Here is a 22,674-nt window from a genome sequence, read left to right on the forward strand (position 1 = left end):
TGAACTATAGGGAGAGGCTGAACAGGCTGGGGTGTTTTCCCTGGAGCGTCGGATGCTGGGGGGTGACCTTATAGAGGTTTACAAATTTATGAGGAGCATGGATAGAGTAAATAGACAAAGTCTTTTTCCTGGGGTGGGGGAGTCCAGAACTAGAGGGCATAGGTTTAGGGTGAGAGGGGAAAGATATAAAAGGGACCTAAGGGGCAACTTTTTCACGCAGTGTGTGGTACGTGTTTGGAATGAGCTGCCGGAGGAAGTGGTGGAGGCTGGTACAATTACAACATTTAAAAGGCATTTGGATGGTAAATGAATAGGAAAGGTTTGGAGGGATATGGGCCGGGTGCTGGCAGGTGGGACTAGATTGGGTTGGGTATCTGGTCGGCGTGGATGAGTTGGACCGAGGGGTCTGTTTCCATGCTGTACATCTCTATGACTCTATGACTCTAAAACCTCTCTGTTCCTCTTTCCTCATTTAAAATGCTCCTGGAAATTTATTCTTAAGATTTTGGTCCCCTGCACTCATACCTTCTTATGTGGCTGCGTCAAACATTATTTGGTAATGTCCCTATTGAAGTATCTTATGAAATTTTACTACATTAAAGTACTATATGAATATAGCTTGTTATTTTCACTCATGGCATGGGCCTGTTGAGTGTTTAGGGAAGATGCAATACTCTGCACTGTGATTTATAAAATTATGTAAGATCAGTTGCATGCTTTTCAGGGATATGACGGTGGATGGTTGAAATTGCCATATTGTGTTGACTGAAATGTGTTCAGCACCCAAAAACACAATCTTACACCTACTCCTCTGATGTAAAATGTAATGCAAAGCATATTGCAAGCTGTGAAACACCTTGTGAATTATAAGTGTGTTTCAAGGAATGACAGTGAATTCAGATTATCAGAAATGTTTAATAATCAGTCACAAGTTGTGTTAGCCAAAGTATAATTATTCTCATTATCTGCTCACCACTTCCTTTCTAACACAGGTATCATGTATGTGGGAAGATAGTCGATGGCTAAGTCAATGTCTGTGTCCCTCTTTATCTTCGTGCTCGTCAGTATTACAGGCTCGTCATAAGATGCTTGTAGCAGTTGCTCAACTTCAGGTGAGTGAAAGTTTTCTCAGTTCATTGAGCTGAATGGACATTAATTAGAATCACTTCATATCTTGTTAAGCCTGTCTGATCCATTGCAACCATACCCCACTCCATGTGTAGTTTCAATGAGGTCAGAAAATGTTTATTGTTTGTGTGAGTTGTAGACTGATGCAATGCCCACCATGCATATTATAATTGCTATATAAGACCATTCTTTTATAATCTATTTTGTTGACCACACTTGTTGATTATTGGTCTTGTATTTTAAAATATACTCCTTGAACAATGCCTAGATTCATTTTAGCTTTTTTTATTCATTTATGGGATAAGGGCATCACTGGTTAGGCCAGCATTTATTGCCCATCTCTACTTGCCCAGAAGGCAATTAAGCATCAATCACATTGCTATGGGTCTGGAGTTACATCTAAACTAGACCAGGTAAAGATGGCATTTTCCCTAAAGTAGATTAATCAAGCAGTTGGGTTTTTTTCCTGACAATTGTCAATGGATTCATGGTCACCATGAGACACATAATTCCAGATGTTCATTAAATTTAAATTCCATCATCTGCTGTGGCAAGATTCAAATCCAGGCCCTCAGAACATTACCTGGGATTCTGTATTAACAGTCTAGCAATAAGACTACAAGGTCATTTCCTCCCCTTTGCTGTGTCTAATGTGGTCATATCCAAGCTCTTATCCTTATTTCCCCCAAAACTGAGGTGACTGGCATTTGGAGTCTTGGTTTGTGACTCAACCTACTCTTAATTCTTAGCGTGAATTTAATAACATCTTGATCACTGTTAGTTAGGTATTCCCCAGCCATCATATTATTGACAGATTTGTACTGATTTGTAAATTCAGGCAGAAATTCAGTTCCTCATCAAATAGCCTAGTTTAAAGATGTCACTAAGACTTTCTACACATAATATCAACATTTCTGACCAGAACTGTCTTTTCATCAGCTTTAATTGTTCTTTTGGGCTCTCTGAAAGCTGAGATGAGCAGCTCACTGATTGCATCACAGAAACCAAATTATCTGACTCTCATGTTCAGTTTACTGCAGATTAATATAAAGTAAGATAAAACCTAAAGAGAACTTCAATTATATGCCAAAGGAGGAGTTGAACAAAATGTTCAATAATACAAGAAACACTAGAATGCAACTGATGTCATAAATCATTAAAACTGGAGTTAATGGTCTTAAACTGACTAACAATAGGACACACTCTAACATATATGAAAGAGGCAAACATATTTACTTTTACATCTGGACTGTGCTTGTGATGAAAGTATATATCCCAAAATTGCGCTGATCAATTGCTTTGAAGATAGGCTAGGGAAAATATGGCAAAAGTGAGTATTGCAGATGCTGGAGGTTAGAATCAAAATTAGAGTAGTGCTGGAAAAGCACAGCTGGTCAGGCAGCAAACGAGGAGCAGAAAAATTGATGTTTTGGGCAATTATGGCTGTCTGCTCCACACGTAGAATATGAGGAACAGTTCAGATTGTTACTGAGACATCCAATACTGAACCTCTGCAGTGTGAGGTCTATTCCTGGTGCATCACACCCATTCCGTCCACAGCAGTTGAAGCTATTTGAATGGATTGTATTGACCTATAACTGATTCCCCAGCCATGTACATGGCTTCTATGTTTCTAATATATGGGGAAGTGTTAGAGAAGTTCTCCATTTTTTAAAAATGAAAATCTTATATATTTAAACTCTCTTTTCTCTCTCCCCCTAGCTTTGTACAGACAATGATAGACAAGGATAAGGCATACTCATGTCAGGGAGCAATAGGTTGGGAACTATGCTCGGTCTCAGACAGAAAAGATCGGGCAACAAGCCTACTATGGATCAGAGAGAAACTGGGCAGTAAGCTTACTGTGAGGGAATGATGGACTGGGCACACCTGGTATCAGGCCACCTCTACTGCTGAAAAATATTGACAGATGATGGTTGGTGTGTCATCCAACCAGAGAAACCTTAAGGCTGACTGCTTCTTATCACCATGGTATCCAATTATTTTATAAATTATTCATGGATTTCTGTCTCATCTACATTATCTGGAAATCAATTTCACACATTGATTAATCTTTGCTAACAACATTCAGGCCTATATTTACGTTTTAACAAGATTGAACCTGTGTTCCTTTATTCAAGTTTAAATACTCAATTTCAAATAATATTCTGTTTGTTTTATTGTATTTCTCTGCCTTGCTATTGTGCTATTCAATAGTTGAACATGTTCAACATGAAATCTTAAGTTCCTAGAATCTCTTCCCACCTTATCCTGGTCCATTCACTGATTGGATTTTATCCTGAGATGAATTACTGATCAGATGTCCATGATCACTCATACTGCCTACTTGCACCTCCATAATAACACCTGACTCCACCCTTGCATCAGTAGATGTGAGGCCATAACCTTCATCCGTGCCATGTTTATATCCACATATCACTATTCTCTCACACTCCTGGCTGACTTCCTATTTTCTACCCTTCATAAATTTAAGCACATGCAAAGATCTACAACCTGTATCCTAACTTATACCAAGTCTCATTCGTACATTAACGATTGCAAATTAACTTATGTGGGCTCCTGGTTATAAAACAATTCTTTGATTTTAAAATTCTCATGCTTGTATTCAAATCACTCCATGGTCTCACCCCTCCTTATCGCTGTAGCCTCCTCCAACTCTACAACTTTCCATGATATCTACACTCTGCCACTTGACCTTTTGAGAAGCCATTACTTCAACATTGGTGGCTCTGTACTCAGGGCTTGCCAAGACCGAAAGCTCTTGAACATCCTGTATGAACCTGTCTGCCTCACCTTCCCTATTAAGGTACAAACTTAAAACCTACCTTGTCTGCTCTAGTATCTTCATACATGGTTCAATGTCAAATTATTCAGTTAATAATATTCCTTGGATCCATTTCTTGAGGTATTACTACATTAAAGATCAATGTAAAAGTATGGTGTGTCTGCTGCCTATCTGTTTGTTTCATGACATTTTAACAATTGTCTATATTAATGTTCATTTGCCTTTCTTTTACAAACTTAAATACTTTATCCAACTCATTCGAGAATTTCTCAGTTGCCTGCTCCAATGCCACTCCTCTTTATACTTGGAGATTATTGGAAATGTTCAGCAGTTGGCATTGAGGTTCTGATGTTAATTGGAAATAACTGTAATTTTAAACTTAGTTAAGGATCACTCCAGTCAGCATTTCTCCTGTAAGTACAATGTAGATCCACTACTACTCTTTATCGTCTCCCCAATTTCTCCTGTCCATGCTGGAAGATATTGCCACCTGTGCTCATTGTTTTGCAAACATTGTGTCTTACATCAGAAATAAAGCTGTGCCCATCTACATACATATGACACTATTCATGTGGTACTCCAAGTCTTTATAGAGGTTGTAAGGAAATGGGTAATTCTCTCCACTTACTGAAAATCTGTTAGCATTCTTCTAGCTATAGCTCTGTGGAAGTTGGGTGAGGGCTGAATGTGGCGTGCCACAGCTGTCCTGGTTCATATACAGGATTGGGTACTTGGTTGTGGCTGGTTTAAAAGCTGATTTCAGCACCCACACTACATATCAGTTACATGCCAAGAATTCTCCTGCTGTGCACCAAATTAGTCTACTAATCTGAATATACCCTTCTTGTAGACTTAGATTAAATGGAATTGCAAAACATTGCTTAAAGTAAAATGTTAATATAGTGAAAACAAAGTTTTAAGCCATAAGAGATGAAAGATAATTGAGCCAGGAAATGACATAATTCAATCTCTATTTAAAAGCTATATATTCTGACCTTATCATTCATATTCATATATCCACATTCATCCTAGAAATGAATATAATAAGATGCATCAGCTAGGAGACCTTTTCTGCAGATGTACACTATAATATACCTGTCCCAGGAATGTTTGAGGCAACAATGTAGAATGAAGAAATTTCATATGTAACCCGTTCTGCACCTTTCCCAAGCACATTTGATGGGACAATCTAGACTAGAGGGAACTTTTATTTTGTATCTAACTGTGTTTTACTTGCCCCAGCAGTATTTAATATTGATCACTTGGGTGCCTGTCAACTGAAGCATATAAACAACACATGGTCTGATGGGAAAACTTCAACAAACTTTATGAAGGATTGTATCCCAAGTGATCTTCAAATTTTCTTTATAGTACTTTGTTCATTTATGTAAGAGAAGTGTTAAAAAAATGTAAAACCACGTATTCAATATATTGAAACATACTAACGGGTTAATTAGCAAGTTTTTAAAGCCCTTTTCAATTTATTTGTTTAATATCCTGTTCTAAAGGTAATTGTCAGTCAGTCTGAGAAAGACATACATCATGCCACCTCAATAACATGCAGGTGTCACTGGCAAGACCTATATTCATTGTCCACCTCTGTTCCACTTGTGAAGATGATGGTGAACTATCTTTTGAATTGTTTCAGCCCACATTGCTGTTTGTTTGGAGTTCCAGGATTGTGACCTGATGACAATAATATTGATTAATGCAGTAATGGAAAACTACTGACTATCATTTTTTTTATTTGAAGAACATACGTGGAGGCCATTCAGCTCCTTCAACCTATTTTGTCAGTCAATTAGATCATAGTTGATCTCAATCTCAATTATACTGCTATGCCTCATAAGTCTACCCATATTCAAAATAACATATTCAAAGCCAGGGAACTATAGAACAGTGAGCCTGACGTCAGTGGTGGGCAAGTTGTTGGAGGGAATCCTGAGGGATAGGATGTACATGTATTTGGAAAGGCAAGGACTGGTTAGGGATAGTCAACATGGCTTTCTGTGTGGGAAATCATGTCTCACAAACTTGATTGTGTTTTTTGAAGAGGTAACAAACAGGATTGATGAGGGCAGAGCAGTAGATGTGATCTAAATGGACTTCAGTAAGGCGTTAGACAAGGTTGCCCATGGGAGACAGATTGGCAAGTTTAGATCTCATGGAATACAGGGAGAACTAACCATTTGGATATAGAAACTGGCTCAAAGGTAGAAGACAGAGGGTGGTGGTGGAGGGTTGTTTTTCAGATTGGAGGCCTGTGACCAGTGGAGTGCCACAAGGATCAGTGCTGGGTCCTCTACTTTTTGTCATTTACATAAATGATTTGGATGCGAACATAAGAGGTACAGTTAGTAAGTTTGCAGATGACACCAAAATTGGAGGTGTAGTGGACCGCGAAGAGGGTTACCTCAGATAACAACAGGATCTTGACCAGATGGACCAATGGGCTGAGAAGTGGCAGATGGAGTTTAATTCAGATAAATGCGAGGTACTGCATTTTGGGAAAGCAAATCTTAGCAGGACTTATACACTTAATAGTAAGGTCCTATGGAGTGTTGCTGAACAAAGACACCTTGGAGTGCAGGTTCATAGCTCCTTGAAAATGGAGTCGCAGGTACATAGGATAGTGAAGAAGGTGTTTGGTATGCTTTCCTTTATTGGTCAGAGTATTGAGTACAGGAGTTGGGAGGTCATGTTGTGGCTGTACAGAACATTAGTTAGGCCACTATTGGATTATTGCGTGCAATTCTGGTCTCTTTCCTATAGGAAAGATGTTGTGAAACTTGAAAGGGTTCAGAAAAGATTTACAAGGATGTTGCCAGGGTTGGAGGATTTGAGCTATAGGGAGAGCTGAACAGGCTGGGGCTGTTTTCCCTGGAGCGTGGGAGGCTGAGGGGTGACCTTATAGAGGTTTACAAAATTATGAGGAGCATGGATAGAGTAAATAGACAAAGTCTTTTTCCTGAGGTCGGGGAGTCCAGAACTAGAGGGCATAGATTTAGGGTGAGAGAGGAAAGATATAAAAAAGACCTAAGGAGCAACTTTTTCATGCAGAGGATGGTACGTGTATGGAATGAGCTGCCAGAGGAAGCAGTGGCGGCTGGTACAATTGCAACATTTAAGAGGCATCTGGATAGGTATATTAATAGGAAGGGTTTGAAGGGATATGGGCCGGGTGCTGGCAGGTGGGACAAGATTGGGTTGGGATATCTGGTCAGCATGGATGGGTTGGACCGAAGGGTCTGTTTCCATGCTGTACATCCCTATGACTCTATGACCTCTGTTATTTAAAGATATATCAATCTCAAGCCTGAAAATTTCAACTGAACCGTCATCTACAACCTTTGAGGCGAGAATGATCTAGATTCCTTTGTCCTTTGTACAGAACATAGAAGAATACAGCGCAGTACAGGCCCTTTGGCCCTCGATGTTGTGCCGATCCAAGCCCACTGTCGGCCCTATCTAACCCCCTAATCATCTTGTACACCTCAATCAAGTCACCCCTAAACCTTCTTTTCTCTAATGGAAACAGCCCCAAGTGTCTCAGTCTTTCTTCATACGATCTTCCTTCCATACCAGGCAACATCCTGGTAAACCTCCTCTGTACCTGTTCCAGTGCCTCCACATCCTTCCTATAGTATGGCGACCAAAGCTGCACACAATATTCCAGATGCGGCCGCACCAGAGTCTTATACAACTGCAACATGACCTCAGGACTCCGGAATTCAATTCCTCTACCAATAAAAGCCAGTACGCCATATGCCTTCTTCACCGCACTACATACCTGGGTGGCAACTTTCAAAGATCTGTGTACATGGACACCAAGATCCCTCTGCTCATCCACACTACCAAGTATCCGACCATTAGCACAGTACCCCATCTTTTTGTTACTCTTACCAAAGTGAATCACCTCACACTTAGCTACTGCTCTTCCTGATTTTACTCCCAAAATATTATCCCTTCTTTATCCAGATCTTCCACCTGGAAGAAATCCTGTTACCATTTTTAAAAACTTAATTCATATGACTTCAACCTTCTAATCTCAAGGGAAGTCAAAGTAATTTTACGTAACTTGTCCTATATTTTCTCATTTTAAAGTGAGATGACAGTTACGATCCTTGATATCAGGCAACATTTGACTGAGTATGGCAATAAGGAGCCCTAGCAAAATTGATGTCAGTGGGAATTAAATTTCCACTGGTTGAAACAAACCTTTTTTTGTAATTCATTTGTGGGACTTGGGCTTTGCTGGCTGGCCACCATTGATAGCCCAGCTCCACTTGCCCTTGAGAAGGTGGTGGTGAGCTGCTTTTTTGAATCGCTGCAGTCCACTTGCTATGGGTTGACCCACAAAGCTGGTAGGGAAGGAATTCCAGGATTTTGACCCAATGACTTTGAAGGAACAGCGATATATTTCAGCGTGGTGAGTGGCTTGGAGGCAAACTTGCAGGTCGTGATGTTCCCAAGTACTTGCTGCCCTTGTTCTTCTAGATGGAAGTGGTTGTGAGTTTGGAAGGTGATGTCTAAGGAACTGTAGTGAATTTCTGCAGTGCATCTTGTAGATAGTACATACTGCTGTTACTGAGCACCAGTGGTGGAGGGATTTAATGTTTGTAGATGTGGTGCCAATCGAGCAAGATGGTGTCAAGCTTCTTGAGTGTTGTTGGAGCTGCACCCATCCAGGCAAATGGAGAGTATTCCATCACACTCCTGACTTGTGCCTTGTAGATGGTGGATAGTCTTTGGGGTGTGAGGAAGTGAGTTACTTGCTGCAGTATCCCTAGTCTCTGACCTGTTCTTGTAGCCACTGTGTTTATGTGGTGAGTCCAGTTGGGTTTCTGATCAATGGTAACCCCAAGGATTCTGACAGTAGGGGATTCAGTGATGGTTGTACCATTGAATGTCAAGGGGCGGTAGTTAGAGTTTCTCTTATTGGTAATGGTCATTGTCTGGCATTTGTGTGGCATGAATGTTACTTGCCTCTTGTCAGCCCAAGCCTGATATTATTCAGATCTTGTTGCATTTGAGCATGGTCTGCTTCAGTACCTGAGGAGTTGTGAACGGTGCTGAGCACTGTGCAATCATTGGCAAACATTTCCACTTGTGATCTATGACAGAGGGAAGGTCATTGTTGAAGCAGCTTAAGATTGTTGGGCCTAGGACACTACCCTGAGGGACTCCTGCAGAGATTTCCTGGAGCTGGGATGAATGACTCTCCACAACCAGAACCATCTTCCTTTGTGCCAGGTATGACTCTAACCAGTGGAGTGTTTGCCCCCTGATACCCATTGATTCCAGTTTTGCCAGGGCTCCTTGATGCCATACTTGGTCAAATGCAGCCTTGATGTTAAGGGCTGTCAGTCTCACCTCACCTCTGGAATTCAGCTCTTTTGTCCATGGTTGAACCAAGGCTGTAATGAGATCAGGAGCTGGTGCTATTATACCTTGACTATTAATCCAGAAATCCAGAATAATATTCTGGGGTCCTGGGTTCAAATGGCAGATGGTGGAACTTGAATTCAATAAAAGAAAATCTGGAATTAAGTGTTGACTGATGACCATGAAACCATTGTAATTGTCAGAAAAGCCCATCTGGTTCACTAATGTCCTTTTAAGGAAGGCAATCTGCCATCCTTACCTATGTGTGACTCCAGCGCCATAGCAATGTGGTTGATCCTCAACTGCCCTCTGAAATGGCCAAGCAAGCCACTCAGTTGTATCAATTGCTAGAATGTCACAACAAACTGACATAAAGGAAAGTGATTATGATTGTTGGAGCCAATCATGTCATCCCCATCACACTGATATCGCAGTCACTAGGATAGAGTTTTAGGTGCTGTTGTATGTATACCTTCCAAATAACAGAATTCACCTCTTAAGGACTCCATGTGTGGATACAATGTTGCGACTCTGCTTGACAGTCTGGGATATGCTTGCAAGCTGCAAATCAGCTGGTTTGCTATAACATCTGCTTCATAATTTGTTGTGGTTCACTGTCTTAAATAGGAGATGGCGAGGACTGCAGATGCTGGAGAAGTCAGTGTCAATAAAGTATGGCACTGGAAAAAGCATAGCAGATCATGTAGCATCTGAAAAGCAAGAGAGTCGATGTTTCAGGCTTAACCCTTAATCTGGTCCTGATGAAGGGTTAAGCCTGAAACATCAGCTCTCTTACTGCTCAGATGCTGCCTGACCTGCTATGCTTTTTCCAGCACCACACTTTATTGACTCACTGTCTTAAATAAGCTAACTCATGGGATTAAACAGTTCCTGATGAGTGCCTGATTATGTGACCATCATAATTGACATGACAGACCCAACCATCTTTAGGTGCTTCTTAAATGTTTGCTGATATTTGCACACTGTTAAATACTATTTGGAGACTCTTCAGATATGGGTTGAAACTTTATTGCTGGAACAGCACAGCAGGTCAGGCAGCATCCAGGGAACAGGAGATTCGACGTTTCGGGCACAGGCCCTTCTTCAGACTCTTCAGATACTAAAGCAATGTGTTTCCAGATGCAGGGTCTGGGTAGCATTCAGGCTGGGCTGGATGGGTGGAAAGAAACATTCGCATCAACTAATAACCATATATAAAATGAGAGAAACTAACATTCCTCCGTTGATATTCTTTTGCATTTCTATCAATGTATCCTCCACCATAATATACTGGAGGTTATCATTGACCAGAAACTGAACTAGACCAGCTATTTAAAAAACTATACAAAGCTGGTCAGAGTCTGGGAATTCTGCAGTGAGGAACTCCCCTCCTAACTCAACAAAATCTGGCCACCAACAAGGCACAAGGCAAGCATATGATGGAATGCTCTTCATATACCTAGATGAATGCAAATTCAACAATGAACCAGTAGTTCAACATCAACAAGGAGAAAAGAACCCTCTTCATTGGCAACCGATTCACCACTTTAAATATTAATTACATCCACCACTGTGGCTGTAGTCCACATCATGTACAAGATGCACTGCATCAATTCAACATGCTACTTTAACATGACATTTCAAATCTACAACCTTTGCCACTAGAAGGACTAGAGCAGCAGATACAAGGGAAAAATGTCACTTGAAAGTTCCCTGAAATAAACAATAAACAAAATGCTATCCTAACTTTGAAAGTCACCTTTCCTTCTCTGTAACCATGTCAAAGTCCTGGAACTCACTTGCCTGACAACAAGGTGGTGGACCTGCACCAGATGAACTGCAGTGGCTTAGAATGGCAGCTTACCACCTCAAGGGCAATCAGGAATGAGTAACAAATGATGGCCTTGCCAGGCACACTGTAATAAAATAATGTAAAAATTTAAAAACTTAGCCCTGCTGCTTTTCTGATCCTAATTTTTCTTAAATTCTCTTTATTTTCAGGGACTGCTGGGAACCCAAAATCTTGGCCAGGTGTACTTCGAACCCATCAAAGACAAGCATGGCAATGTACTGATCGTGACCCTGAAGGAACTGGGCACGTACCAGAGTCTAGAGAGTGTCAGATGGATTCCCCTGTCTAAGTTCCAGACTCAACGCAAGTCACTCTCCTCTTCAGAAGATCCCACTGCACTGGATATGTTGCTGTTAACTCTCCATGTAGGATGACAGTTAATAAAACACTGTTTACAAGTTAACACACAGCTAAAGCTGACATGAAATAGAGAGACGAATTGGCTATTTTTTAGTTCAATGGCATTTCATTTGTTTGTAATGCAACACAACTAACTTTTTTTGTGAAGGACCAAATTCCCCACTAATGTTTTGTTTAGGGACCACAGTGCTGGCAGAGGTCGATGCTTGTGATCTTGGTCATGGATGGCTGATGTCTGGGCAGTTATCTCAAGAACAGAAATATATTCTTGGAATAGGGATCTGCCAAGCAATTCAATTAGTTACTTTCTTTGACTTTCAGCGACAATTTTGAGCATGTCCTATTCAACATGCTCTGCCACTACTGTAATCAACAACACCGCTGCATCTTTAATTTCCTACCTCATCTGCATATTGACTGGCAACATTTCATTCCATGTAGCTATCTCTATTCCTTTAAAGTCTCAGTTAAATTTACTTCCAGTCCTCATTGTGTATTTTCACACTTTTTTTTGTGTGTAGATTTTTCTGAATTTAATTTTCAGCAGTTTAACATTGTTGTCTATTTACTATCCTACTGGTAGACCCTGTCATCTATTAGTTCTGTTCTGACTGATTTACACTGACCCTTAGTCTCACAATGCATTAAATTTATCATACAAATCATAAAAGTTAAATATTTCTATGGTTTTACCCTTGCACCACCTCTAAGACCAGATCCAGCTTTATAGAACTGCCACAAAGCAGATAAACAGGCTGGGACAAGTTATACAACAAGCACAATTTGTATTTATACAGCAGCTTTCAAGGATCACTGCTGAAGGAGGCCATTTGGCTTGTCATGTCTGTGACAGCACTCTGTTGAACAACTCTTTATCCCACTTGTATCCATGTAATAATGTTATATCTAAATAATTATCTAATTCCTTTTTGAAAGCTACAATTGAATCTGCATCTGGCACACACTAAGTAAGTGCATTCCAGATCCCAACCAATTGCTGCATAAAAGGTTTTCCTTACATTGCATTGGTTCTTTGCCAGCAACTTTTGATAATTGTTCCCTCTATTGTGATCCTTCTGTTGATCCAAAGTTTGCCTCTACTTATTCTGTTCAGATCTCTCCTGATTTCAAATATCTCTGCCATGTTTCTTTCAACCTTCTCTTCTTGGAAGTAGAATTGTTATATCTTCTTCAATCAATCCACATACAGAATCTCTCACCCTGAAACTATTTTCACGCATCCTTTCTACCCCCTCTCCATTGCATGCTGAAAGGAAAACAGTACTCCATTTGATGCAAAACCAATGCTATTGTTCCTGTTCTGGGAATTACAGGTGGTAAGGTGGGGATCATATAGTCATAGGTCAATTAGGACAAGAGGAACACCATATGGGTGGGACAGGCAATGACTGAGGCAAGTTTGGTAACTTGCAGCAAGAAAACTCATGATCCTCGAGGCAAAATTCCCACCAAAACTTGACACAACTGGGTCTTCTCCAAATAAAACTTAAGATTTGACCCATTCTCACTGTTGGCTACTACTCAAAATTGTTGTCAAGTTTTGAACTTTTACTCCATGTTCCAATTCCAAGTCATCTTTCAAAAGCAGTGCACTGAGCACGGATCCCTGGAGTACACTGCTATAAGACTGAAAAATAATCATTTACCAAAATGTGTTATTTTCTGTCCTTTTTTTAATCTAAGCTGACACTGACCCTCCTGTTCTGAAGCTTTCAAGATTCTGTTGAAATAAATAGGAGTCTTTAGCATCCTTTTACATAATAGGTTTAGACTCTGGCAATTCTTGAGGTTGAGATGATTGTTACTTATGCCCTATGTTTTTTTTTCCCTCAGATAGTTCAATCAATGTCAGGTTTCATAGGGAACTGCTCAGTTATGTCTCTTCTTAACCAATGTCAGAAAGTTGACTATTCTTGTAGTTCAGGTGAACTCTACAGTGATTTTAAAGTACAATCTACTGTTCCGGCTGTAAGTTTGCACGCTGAGCTGGAAGGTTTGTTTTCAGATGTTTCATCACCATGCTAGGTAACATCATCAGTGAGCCTCCGGTGAAGCACTGGTGTTATGTCCTTCTTTCTATTTATGTCTTGTTCTCGTAAGATGGGTGATATCATTTCTGGTCCTTTTTCTTAGAGATTGGTAAATGGGGTCCAAATTGATGTGTTTATTGATGGAGTTCCAGTTTGATTGCCAGGCCTCTAGGAATTCCCATGCATGTCTCTGTTTAGCCTGTTCTAGGATGGATGTGTTGTCCCAGTCAAAGTGGTGTCCTCCTTCATCTATATGTCAGGATAGTGGGTCATGTCTTTTGTTGGCTAGTTGGTGTTTGTGTATCCTGGTGGCTAGTTTTCTGCCTGTCCGTCTGATGTAGTGTTTGTTACAGTCCTTGCATGGTATTTTGTAAATGCTATTTGTTTTGCTGGTTGTTGGTATAGGGTCCTTTAGGTTCATCAGCCTCTGTTTAAGTCTGTTGTGGGCTACCATGATGCCAAGGGATCGAAGTAGTCTGGTAGTCATTTCAGAGATGTATTTGTTTGGTATTGGGGATAGAGTTTCTCGGCGCGGTGTATCTGCTTGTTTGAGTTTGTTGTTTAGGAATCGGCGGACTGTATTTACCAGGTGCCCATTCTTCTTGAATACGCTGTATATGTATTTTTCTTCTGCTGCTCGTAGTTCCTGGTTGCCACAGTGTGTTGTGACCTGTTTAAATAATGTCCTGATGCAGCTCCGTTTGTGGGTGTTGGGATGATTGCTTCTGTAGTTGAGTATGTCGTCTCTGTGTGTTGTTTTCCTTTAGACGCTGGTCTGAACTTCTCCATTAGCCTCATTCCTGATGAAGAGCTTATGCACAAAATGTTGATTCTCCTGTTCCTCAAATGCTGCATGACCTGCTTTTAAAGCACCACACTCTAGACTCTGAAGTTTCTAATAACTGTTCGTTCCAGAGTGGCAACTAGGAAGGGTTGTCTGTTGTTGCTCTTCTCCTCTTTTGTTAATTTTATGCCAGTAAAGACATTGTTGATGATGTTGTAGGCATTCTCTAAAAGGACCCTATACCACCAACAAATGTTATTTGCAAAATACCATGCAAGGAATGTAATAAATACTACATCGGATGGACATGCAGAAAACTAGCCACTGGGATGTATGAACACCAACTAGCCACCAAAAGACGTGACCCATTATCACTAGTATCGTTACATACAGATGAAGAAGGACACCACTTTGACTGGGACAACACATTCATCTTAGGACAGGTTAAACAGGGACATGGAAGGGATTGCCTAGAGGCCTGGCTTTCAAATGGGACTTCCATCAATAAACACATCAATTTGAACCCCATTTACTAACCTCTGACAAAAAGAACCGGAAATGATATTACCCACCTTAAGAGACCAAGACACATAAACAGAGAGTGGGACATAGCACCAGCTTCACCTGAGGCTCACTGATGATGTTACCTAGCATGGTGATGAAACGTCTGCATACAAACCTTCCAGCTCAGTGAGCAGACTTACAATCTGAAACTCAACCTAAGCTACAAATCTCAAAACTACATTCTACTGTTCTATTTAAATTTTTTTTTCAAATGAAAGTCTCAAGTATTAAATCAAAGATTGGCAACATAATAAAATTTCAAAACTTTGTAACATTTATGATTCTTCAGGTTTCTATCACCACCCATATATCTAAGGAGGATTGAAGGATATGGCAAATTTTTCTGCAACTTCTATCCTTATTTCCCTAGTATCCTTGGATATATCTGATCCTGTCCTAGTGATTCATGTCACTATAGCTAGGAACTCTCATATTTCCTTTACATCAATTTTAGCTCCAGCCAGTCTCCCAACTGCATTCTCTTTCAAAGTCTTTTTGACAAAATATTTTTCCTTGATAAATGCAGATGCTTTTAGTTTTTAATCTTTTTTATCACTACTTGACTATCTTTTCTTATAGAAGATGTTTAGATTCCCTTATTTTGTCAGCTCTGTGTCTTCTCATGCTATCTCTCTGTTGCTCTTATTTACTTTTTCACTTCCCCTCCTTTATCTAGCATCATTCTTATGCATATTATAAATCTGAAATCTGTGATACACATTGTTTTTTAGCTTTGGCTTAATTTTAACTCTTTCACCATTCAGTGAGCTTTGATTTTTATTTTTCGGAAATCTTCATCTCATAGTTATGAACCTTGATTGTACCAAAACAGTCACATCCTTAAAAGCAGCCCATTTCTCAATTACAGTTTTGCCTGTCAGACTCTGATTCTAATTAAATGAAAGCAAATTTCTTCAGCTATAGAGTGATGAGCCATGGAAACACTACCACAGGAAGTAGTCAAAGCTAAAGCACGGTATGATTTCAAGTTACAGATAGCACTTAGGGCTAAAGAGATCAAAGGATATGAGGAAAAAGCAGGAACAGGCCTATTTGGATGATTGAACAAAACCATACTGATTGGAGAGCAGGTTCAAAGAGTTGAATAGTTCACTCCTGCTCCTTTTTCCCATGTTTCTCTGTTCCTTTGTAAAGTACTGCAGATGCTGAAGATTGGAAATAAAAATGAAATGTAGTGGACAAAAGCAGCAGACCTGACAACATCTGTGAAGAGAGAAACAGAATTTACCTTTAAAGTCCAATGACACTTCTTTGGATTTCCAAAGAACAGTCATATTGGAGTTGTATCATTAACTCTTTTAACACTGTCCCTGATGATCCCCTACTGATTTTTGATTCATTTGTCCTATTCATTCCTCAGAAACAGATCCAGAGATGCCTTGTTCCTCATTGGACTGGAAACATACTGATGTAGAACGTTATGCTGAACTCTTTTCCTTCTCTGGACTTAATGCTGTTATTATCCATGCTATTTTTGGATATTAAAGGTCCCTCATTATAACTACACCCTAGACTTCGTACTTCCCTGTAATTTACTTGAAAATGTATTCTCTATATCTTTCCCTTTATTTGGTGATCAGAGAATAAACCTAACGATGATACTTGTTGTGTTTCTTAGCTCTAGACAAATAGAGTTTGTCCTTGGCCCCTCCAAGGCATGATCACTCTCCTGCAGTGTAATATTCTCTTTAACCAGTACTATCATCCCTCTTTTATTTCCTTCCCTAACTTTCATGAAGACCTTAAAACTTGGAACAATTAATACCCAATTCAGCCCTTTATTAAGCCAGTGCTTGCAGCTATTCAGCTTTAATCATCACACTCCATGCAATAACATATATAGTTACTCTAATTGCTATGTTACTATCTTTCCTCTTACTCTCTGTTGTCTATCTTCTTTGTGCATATTCTTTTTACAGAAGCATTATAAGAGCTTGTATTTATTTAACATTTTAACATAGTAATAATACTTGCCTAATGAGCTTCATAGGAGTGTTATTAAGTTAAATGTGACATATAGCTACATAAAGTATTAGAAGAGATGACCAAAGGTTATCCAAGGAGATTGTTTCCTTTTTTAAGGACTCCTTAAAAACTGAGGTAGAGAGGCAGTGAGATTAAGGAAAAGAATTCCTAAGCTTTGGACCTTGACAGCTGAAAGTACAAATGCCTATGGTGGAATGTCTAAAATTTAGATGTTCAAGAAGGCAAACTAGAAGAGCACAGAGGTTTCAGAAAGGTTGTAGGGCTGGAGCCAGTTACAGAGAGAAGGAGGACCAGGTAGTAGAGGAATTTAGAAAAGAGAATTTTGAGATAAAATAATTTGCAAACTAGGACCCGATGTATGTGTTTGGCCATACGAATAATAGGTGAGTTTGAATGTAGGCAGCAAAAGTTTATATGATCTTAAGTTAATTGAAAATGGGTGACCAGCCAGGAACACATTAGAATTAGTGAATTCTAGAGACACAGAGACATGGGTGATGATTAAGTTGAGACAGATCAGAGATGAGCCATGTCACATATGTGGAAATAGACAGTTTTGTTGATGGCATAATATTTGATCATAAACTCATCCCAAAATCAAACACAACACTTGCATTGTGAACAGTCTAGTTCTGCTTCAGACAATGGAGAGCAATGGAATTGGTGACTTGGAAACAGACTTCCTATCAGGGATAAAAAAAGACTTCTTTTTGCCCAGTGGAGGAAGTTTCTGTCGTTCAAGTGCTGGATAATAGAGGAGTCAAAACAAATTGTGATCAAATAGAGCTAATATTCCAAGTGTACTTGTGAAAACTGACACTTCTTTTGGATGATTAATATCAGGAATACAAGGGCAACATGTCGATGAGAAATGGGGGAGAAGAGGAGAAAGGGGTGGATAGTCAAAGTTAGATTCTTGGACAACACAAGTGGTAATGAAATGGGAGCAGAAAATAAACCATTCTAAGTGATTCTCTGGCTATGATTGTATAAACTTAAAGTGACATTAATCATTCTGAAATTTGGGTCACAATGCTGAACAAAGCAAACTGTAAAAGTATGGGGAGCATGTTAGCTATAGTGAATTAGGAAAATGCACTAAAAGATTTTGCAACAAATAGGTAATAGTTGGTATTTAAATAAGTCTTACCTGGTCTGCAATAAGATTAAAAAGAATAAGAAAAAGTGAATCAGCCATGGCTAACAATAGAAGTAAAACATTGCATTAGATCAAAGGAAGTAGTATAAGGCTGCTGTAAAATGTATTAAGCTTTGAAACAACTGAAAGTAATTTAGAAAACAGCAATGGAGGATCAAGGGAATGAAATGCAAATATGAATGCCAACTAGTGATTTTATTTTATTTATTTATTGTCACATGTATTTTGTTACAAAATATCGGGAAAAATGTTGTAGAGTATTGCCACTCTCCGGTGTCATCTTAAAATACAGGAAAATAAACCAAAACACACAATATAAAGGTAGAAAAATAAGGAAAAAGTGTTCAACTTTACAGTCCTTCTCATTAGTGCTCTGTCATGGGCCTAGTAAAAACAGGCCATAAAATCTTCTTTAGGTATGTGAGTAAGAAAAGATTAGCAAGGACAAATGAGAGTTATAGGTGGAGACATAATAATTTATAGTGAAGAATAGGGAAATGTTAGAAAAACTAAACAATTATTTTGTGACTGACTTCACAAAGGCATGATAATCTCCCAGAAATACTAGGGAACCAAAAGACTTGTGAAAATAAGGAACTAAAATAAATTGGTATTCTTGAAGAGGTAGCACTCAAAGGAAGTTGAATTGGATTGAAGGTTAATAAATTCCTACATCCCAGAGTTTTGAAGGAAGTGGCTATATACTGTAGATAATGGATGCCTTGGTGGTTGTCTCTTAAAATTCTACAGAGTCTAGAAAGATTCCTGCAGACTAGAAAGTAGCAAAGATAAAGGAGAACCAGTGAATGTGACACATTTGGATTTTCAGAGGCTTTCGATAAGGTCCCATACTGGATGTTGTAAACAAAACCGGCTAGCTCAGTCAGTTGAGCATGAGACTCTTTGTCTCAGGGTCGTGGGTTTGCGCCCGACATTGGGTGAAGTGCTCCATTGGGTGGCATGGTGGCTCAGTGGTTAGCACTGCTGCCTCACAGCACCAGGGTTCCAGGTTCAATTCCAGCCTCGGGCAACTGTCTGTGTGGAGTTTGCACCTTCTCCCCATGTCTGCTTGGGTTTCCTCTGAGTGCTCCAATTTCCTCCCACAGTTCAAAGATGTGCAGGGCAGGTGATTGGCCATACTAAATTGCCCATAGTGTTAGGTGCATTAGTCAGAGGGAAATGGATCTGGGTAGGTTACTCTTCGGAGGATTAGTGTGGACTGGTTGAGCTGAAAGGTCTGTTTCCACACTGTAGGGAATCTAATCTAATCTAAAATTAGACTACATGTGATTCAGCGTTTCAGTAGAGGTTACCATACTTCCAACGCATGATAATTGGTTAACAAAGAACAAAGGAATAAAAACAGTTCACCCTCAGAATGGGAAGCCATTACTAATGGGGTATCCCAAGGGTCAGTGGTGGGACTACAGCTGAGCATAATCCTAACATATAATTTGGATGCAGAGACCAAATGTATTATTTACAAGTTTGCGAATGAACAATATGAATGTTAACTAGCATCCATTGGGTGGAAATGTTTGTTGTGAAGAGGATGCTAAGGAGCTTCATGAGAAATTGGACAGGCTACATAAATGAGCAAGATCATGGCAGATGGAAATAATGTGAATAGGTGTGAAATTGTCCATGAAAGGCACAGCATTTCATGAATGGTGAAAAGTTGGAAAGTGTCAAGTCCCTAAATGCTAGCATGTGGGTGAGCAAGTAATTAGGAAAGCTGTAAAGTTGTATGTTAGTCTTTATCTAAAGGAGATTTAAGTACGAGACTAAATATGTCATGCTGCAATTGTAGAGATTACATCTAGAGTATTGTGTAGTTTTGGTTTCCTTAACTAAGAAAGAATGCACTTGCCATAGATAGAATGAAGTGTAGGTTCACCAGACTAATCCCTGAAATGGTGGGATCATTTAGGAGGTGAGATTGAGGAAACTGGATCTGTACTCTGCAGTTTTGAAGAATGAGATGTAACCTTATTGAGACTTACAAACTGCTGAGAGAGTAACATGTTGGATATAAGTAGAATGTTTTCCATGGCTGTTGAGTCCAGAAACAGGGGACATAGTCTCAGAATAAGGGATGGCACACTAAGGGAAGAGGAGAAATTTCTTCACTTGGGGTAGTGAATTTTAGTAATTCTCCAAACCTAGAAGGCCTTGTTCATTCAAACATTGGACATGTACAAAGGGGGTATGACACCAAGGGACATTGAGTAGATCAATCGTTATGATTTAATGGAATAGTGCAGCAGACTCGACAGGTTGAATAGACTGCTCCTAACTTGTATATGTATGTTCCTATAAACCATGTGAGTTCCTATGTTTCTATGAATCTTGTGAGCTCAGTTCCACCCTGCTTGATGATGGTGACAAGCTTGGAGGAGGATGGTGTGTACATAGGTTGTAGTGGGCTAAACAGAGGATAAGACACAGGCCGGATATGCAAAGCCTGGGGTGAGATATGCGCAGGATGAGTTAAGGACTGGAGTGTGCTACATTCAGGATAAAACACACAAGTTTGGAGTCAGAGAGACAGATGCTGGAATTAGATAAACACAGGTTGGAATGAATGTGAATAATTAAAGTAAGTTGCACAAAGGATACACACAGAATAGTGGATTGAACAAGGATTACATAATAGAATTTGTGTCTAAATGTTCAATGCATTCATCTCAGATTCTTTCTCAGCTGTTTAAATATGGAAGCCAACCTATTCATTTTAAAGGTCAAAATGTACTGAGAGAACAAACAGAAATTTTAGGCATTCATAGGAGCATTCTTGTTGCCAGAAGATACTATATGAGGAGCAGTTTCATTTTGTGTTTTCACTAATCTCTTTAAAGACCTGACTAATTACTCAAAGTTTCTGATATTGAATACTAATCTGCTTGTCTCTAGAGATGTGAATCCACATGCTCAGCATTATATGTACCACAGTTGTAAAGGTATAGGCATTTTATTTCATAGCATATGCCGTTTTCTTGATTGGTTAATGAGCTTCTACATCTCTGGTTACACCAAAGAGGAACCAATTGACCCAGTTTAATGGTACAGCCTTTAATCATGAAAAATATTATTGAGATTATTGTATTTTCATGATTAAGATTATTATAGACGATCTGCTACACTCATTCTCTCTTTTTTTTCCTCTTCAGGAAAAGCTGGCCTATCATAGGAGAAGTAATCAGGCCCTTTCTCCAGGACTTTATCTTGGTTACCTAAAGCTCTGCAGCTCAGTTGATCAGATCCATGTCCTTGTCCCTCAGAAGCTACCCAATGTCCTGTGTCATATCAAGATAAGAAACAATCACAATGTTTCCAGGTAACAGAGGGAAACAACACAAATAGGTTGATAATTAATTGAACTGTGAGAAAATACCCTGTAACATTGATTTAAAAGTACTGCATATAAATCTCCCATGTGCAGTTTTGAGCCATACACTCCATCGATGCCAGGTTTAATTCACAGTCTGTGTTGAGTTAGATGATCTCATTTGGGCAACAGTTGAGATGCCACAATGGCTCACAGTGTCTCTGGCTGGGAAAAGGGAAATCAGCTAGAGTGCCAGTTACTGATAATTATTCAGTGATCCCTGCTGGAAATCGTGTATGCAAAGGTCAGTGTGGAATGGACTGCGCTTTACTGAGAAGTCTTTGTCGGCTGGCTGTTTCACTGACATGCAGAGACTAGGCACATATATTAATCATCAGAGAGTGTCTAATGCTGATTGCTTCACAGAACAATGACTAAGAAAATGTTTGGAAAAATGTTTCACATACATGCTTGTTTAAGTAAGTGAAGCAAAATAAATCTGACTGCAGCATTTTAACAAAAACTTAAAACATTTTTTTAGATTCATTTGTCCATTCACTAATTTCAGGTAGAAAATGAAATATTGCACATCTAAAATTCTGAACAAAATTACAGGTTCCTAACACATACGTGGCAGAGGAGAATGTCATGTGACAAATACCTCCCCCCCCCCCACCTGGAGAAAGTGAGGACTGCAGATGCTGGAGATCAGAGTCGAGAGTACCTCCCCCCCCCCACCTGGAGAAAGTGAGGACTGCAGATGCTGGAGATCAGAGTCGAGAGTGTGGTGCTGGAAAAGTACAGCAGGTCAGGCAGCATCTGAGAAGCAAGAGAATCAACGTTTTGGGCATGGGCCGAGGGTGCTGACAGATAAATGGGAGGGGGTGGGACTGGGGGAAGGTAGCTGAGAAAGCAATAGGTAGTTGAAGGTGGAGGAGAAGGTGATAGGTCAGAGAGGAGGTTGGAGCAGATAGATGGAAAAGACGATGGACAGGCCAAGAGGGCAGTGCAGGGTTGAAGGCTTGGGACTGGGATAAGGTAGGGGGAGGGGAAATGAGACTGGTGAAATCCACATTAATCCTCTGTGGTTGCAGGGTCTCAAGGAAGAATATGAGGCATTCCTCCTCCAGGCATTGGGTGGTTAGGATTTGGCAATGGAGGAGGCCCAGGAACTGCTGTCCTTGGTGGAGTGGGAGGGGGAGTTGAAGTGTTCAGCCACAGGGCGGTGGGGTTGGTTGGTACAGGTGTCC

The 22,674-nt window shown here is 39.9% G+C and overlaps 1 protein-coding gene across 1 annotated transcript in view; it reads left to right on the top strand.

Moving 5' to 3' along the window:
- LOC122560664 (ankyrin repeat and fibronectin type-III domain-containing protein 1-like) overlaps positions 1-22,674 on the top strand; it is an 868,051-nt gene that overhangs the window by 790,170 nt on the left and 55,207 nt on the right. Inside the window, exons 16-18 of the mRNA XM_043711556.1 lie at positions 993-1,112; positions 11,321-11,536; positions 21,267-21,433. Coding sequence (XP_043567491.1) covers positions 993-1,112; positions 11,321-11,536; positions 21,267-21,433 — 503 coding nt within the window. The remainder of the gene's footprint in view (positions 1-992; positions 1,113-11,320; positions 11,537-21,266; positions 21,434-22,674) is intronic.

This window comes from Chiloscyllium plagiosum, chromosome 21, assembly GCF_004010195.1.
Source record: "Chiloscyllium plagiosum isolate BGI_BamShark_2017 chromosome 21, ASM401019v2, whole genome shotgun sequence".
In the NCBI taxonomy this organism is placed as follows: Eukaryota; Metazoa; Chordata; class Chondrichthyes; order Orectolobiformes; family Hemiscylliidae; genus Chiloscyllium; species Chiloscyllium plagiosum.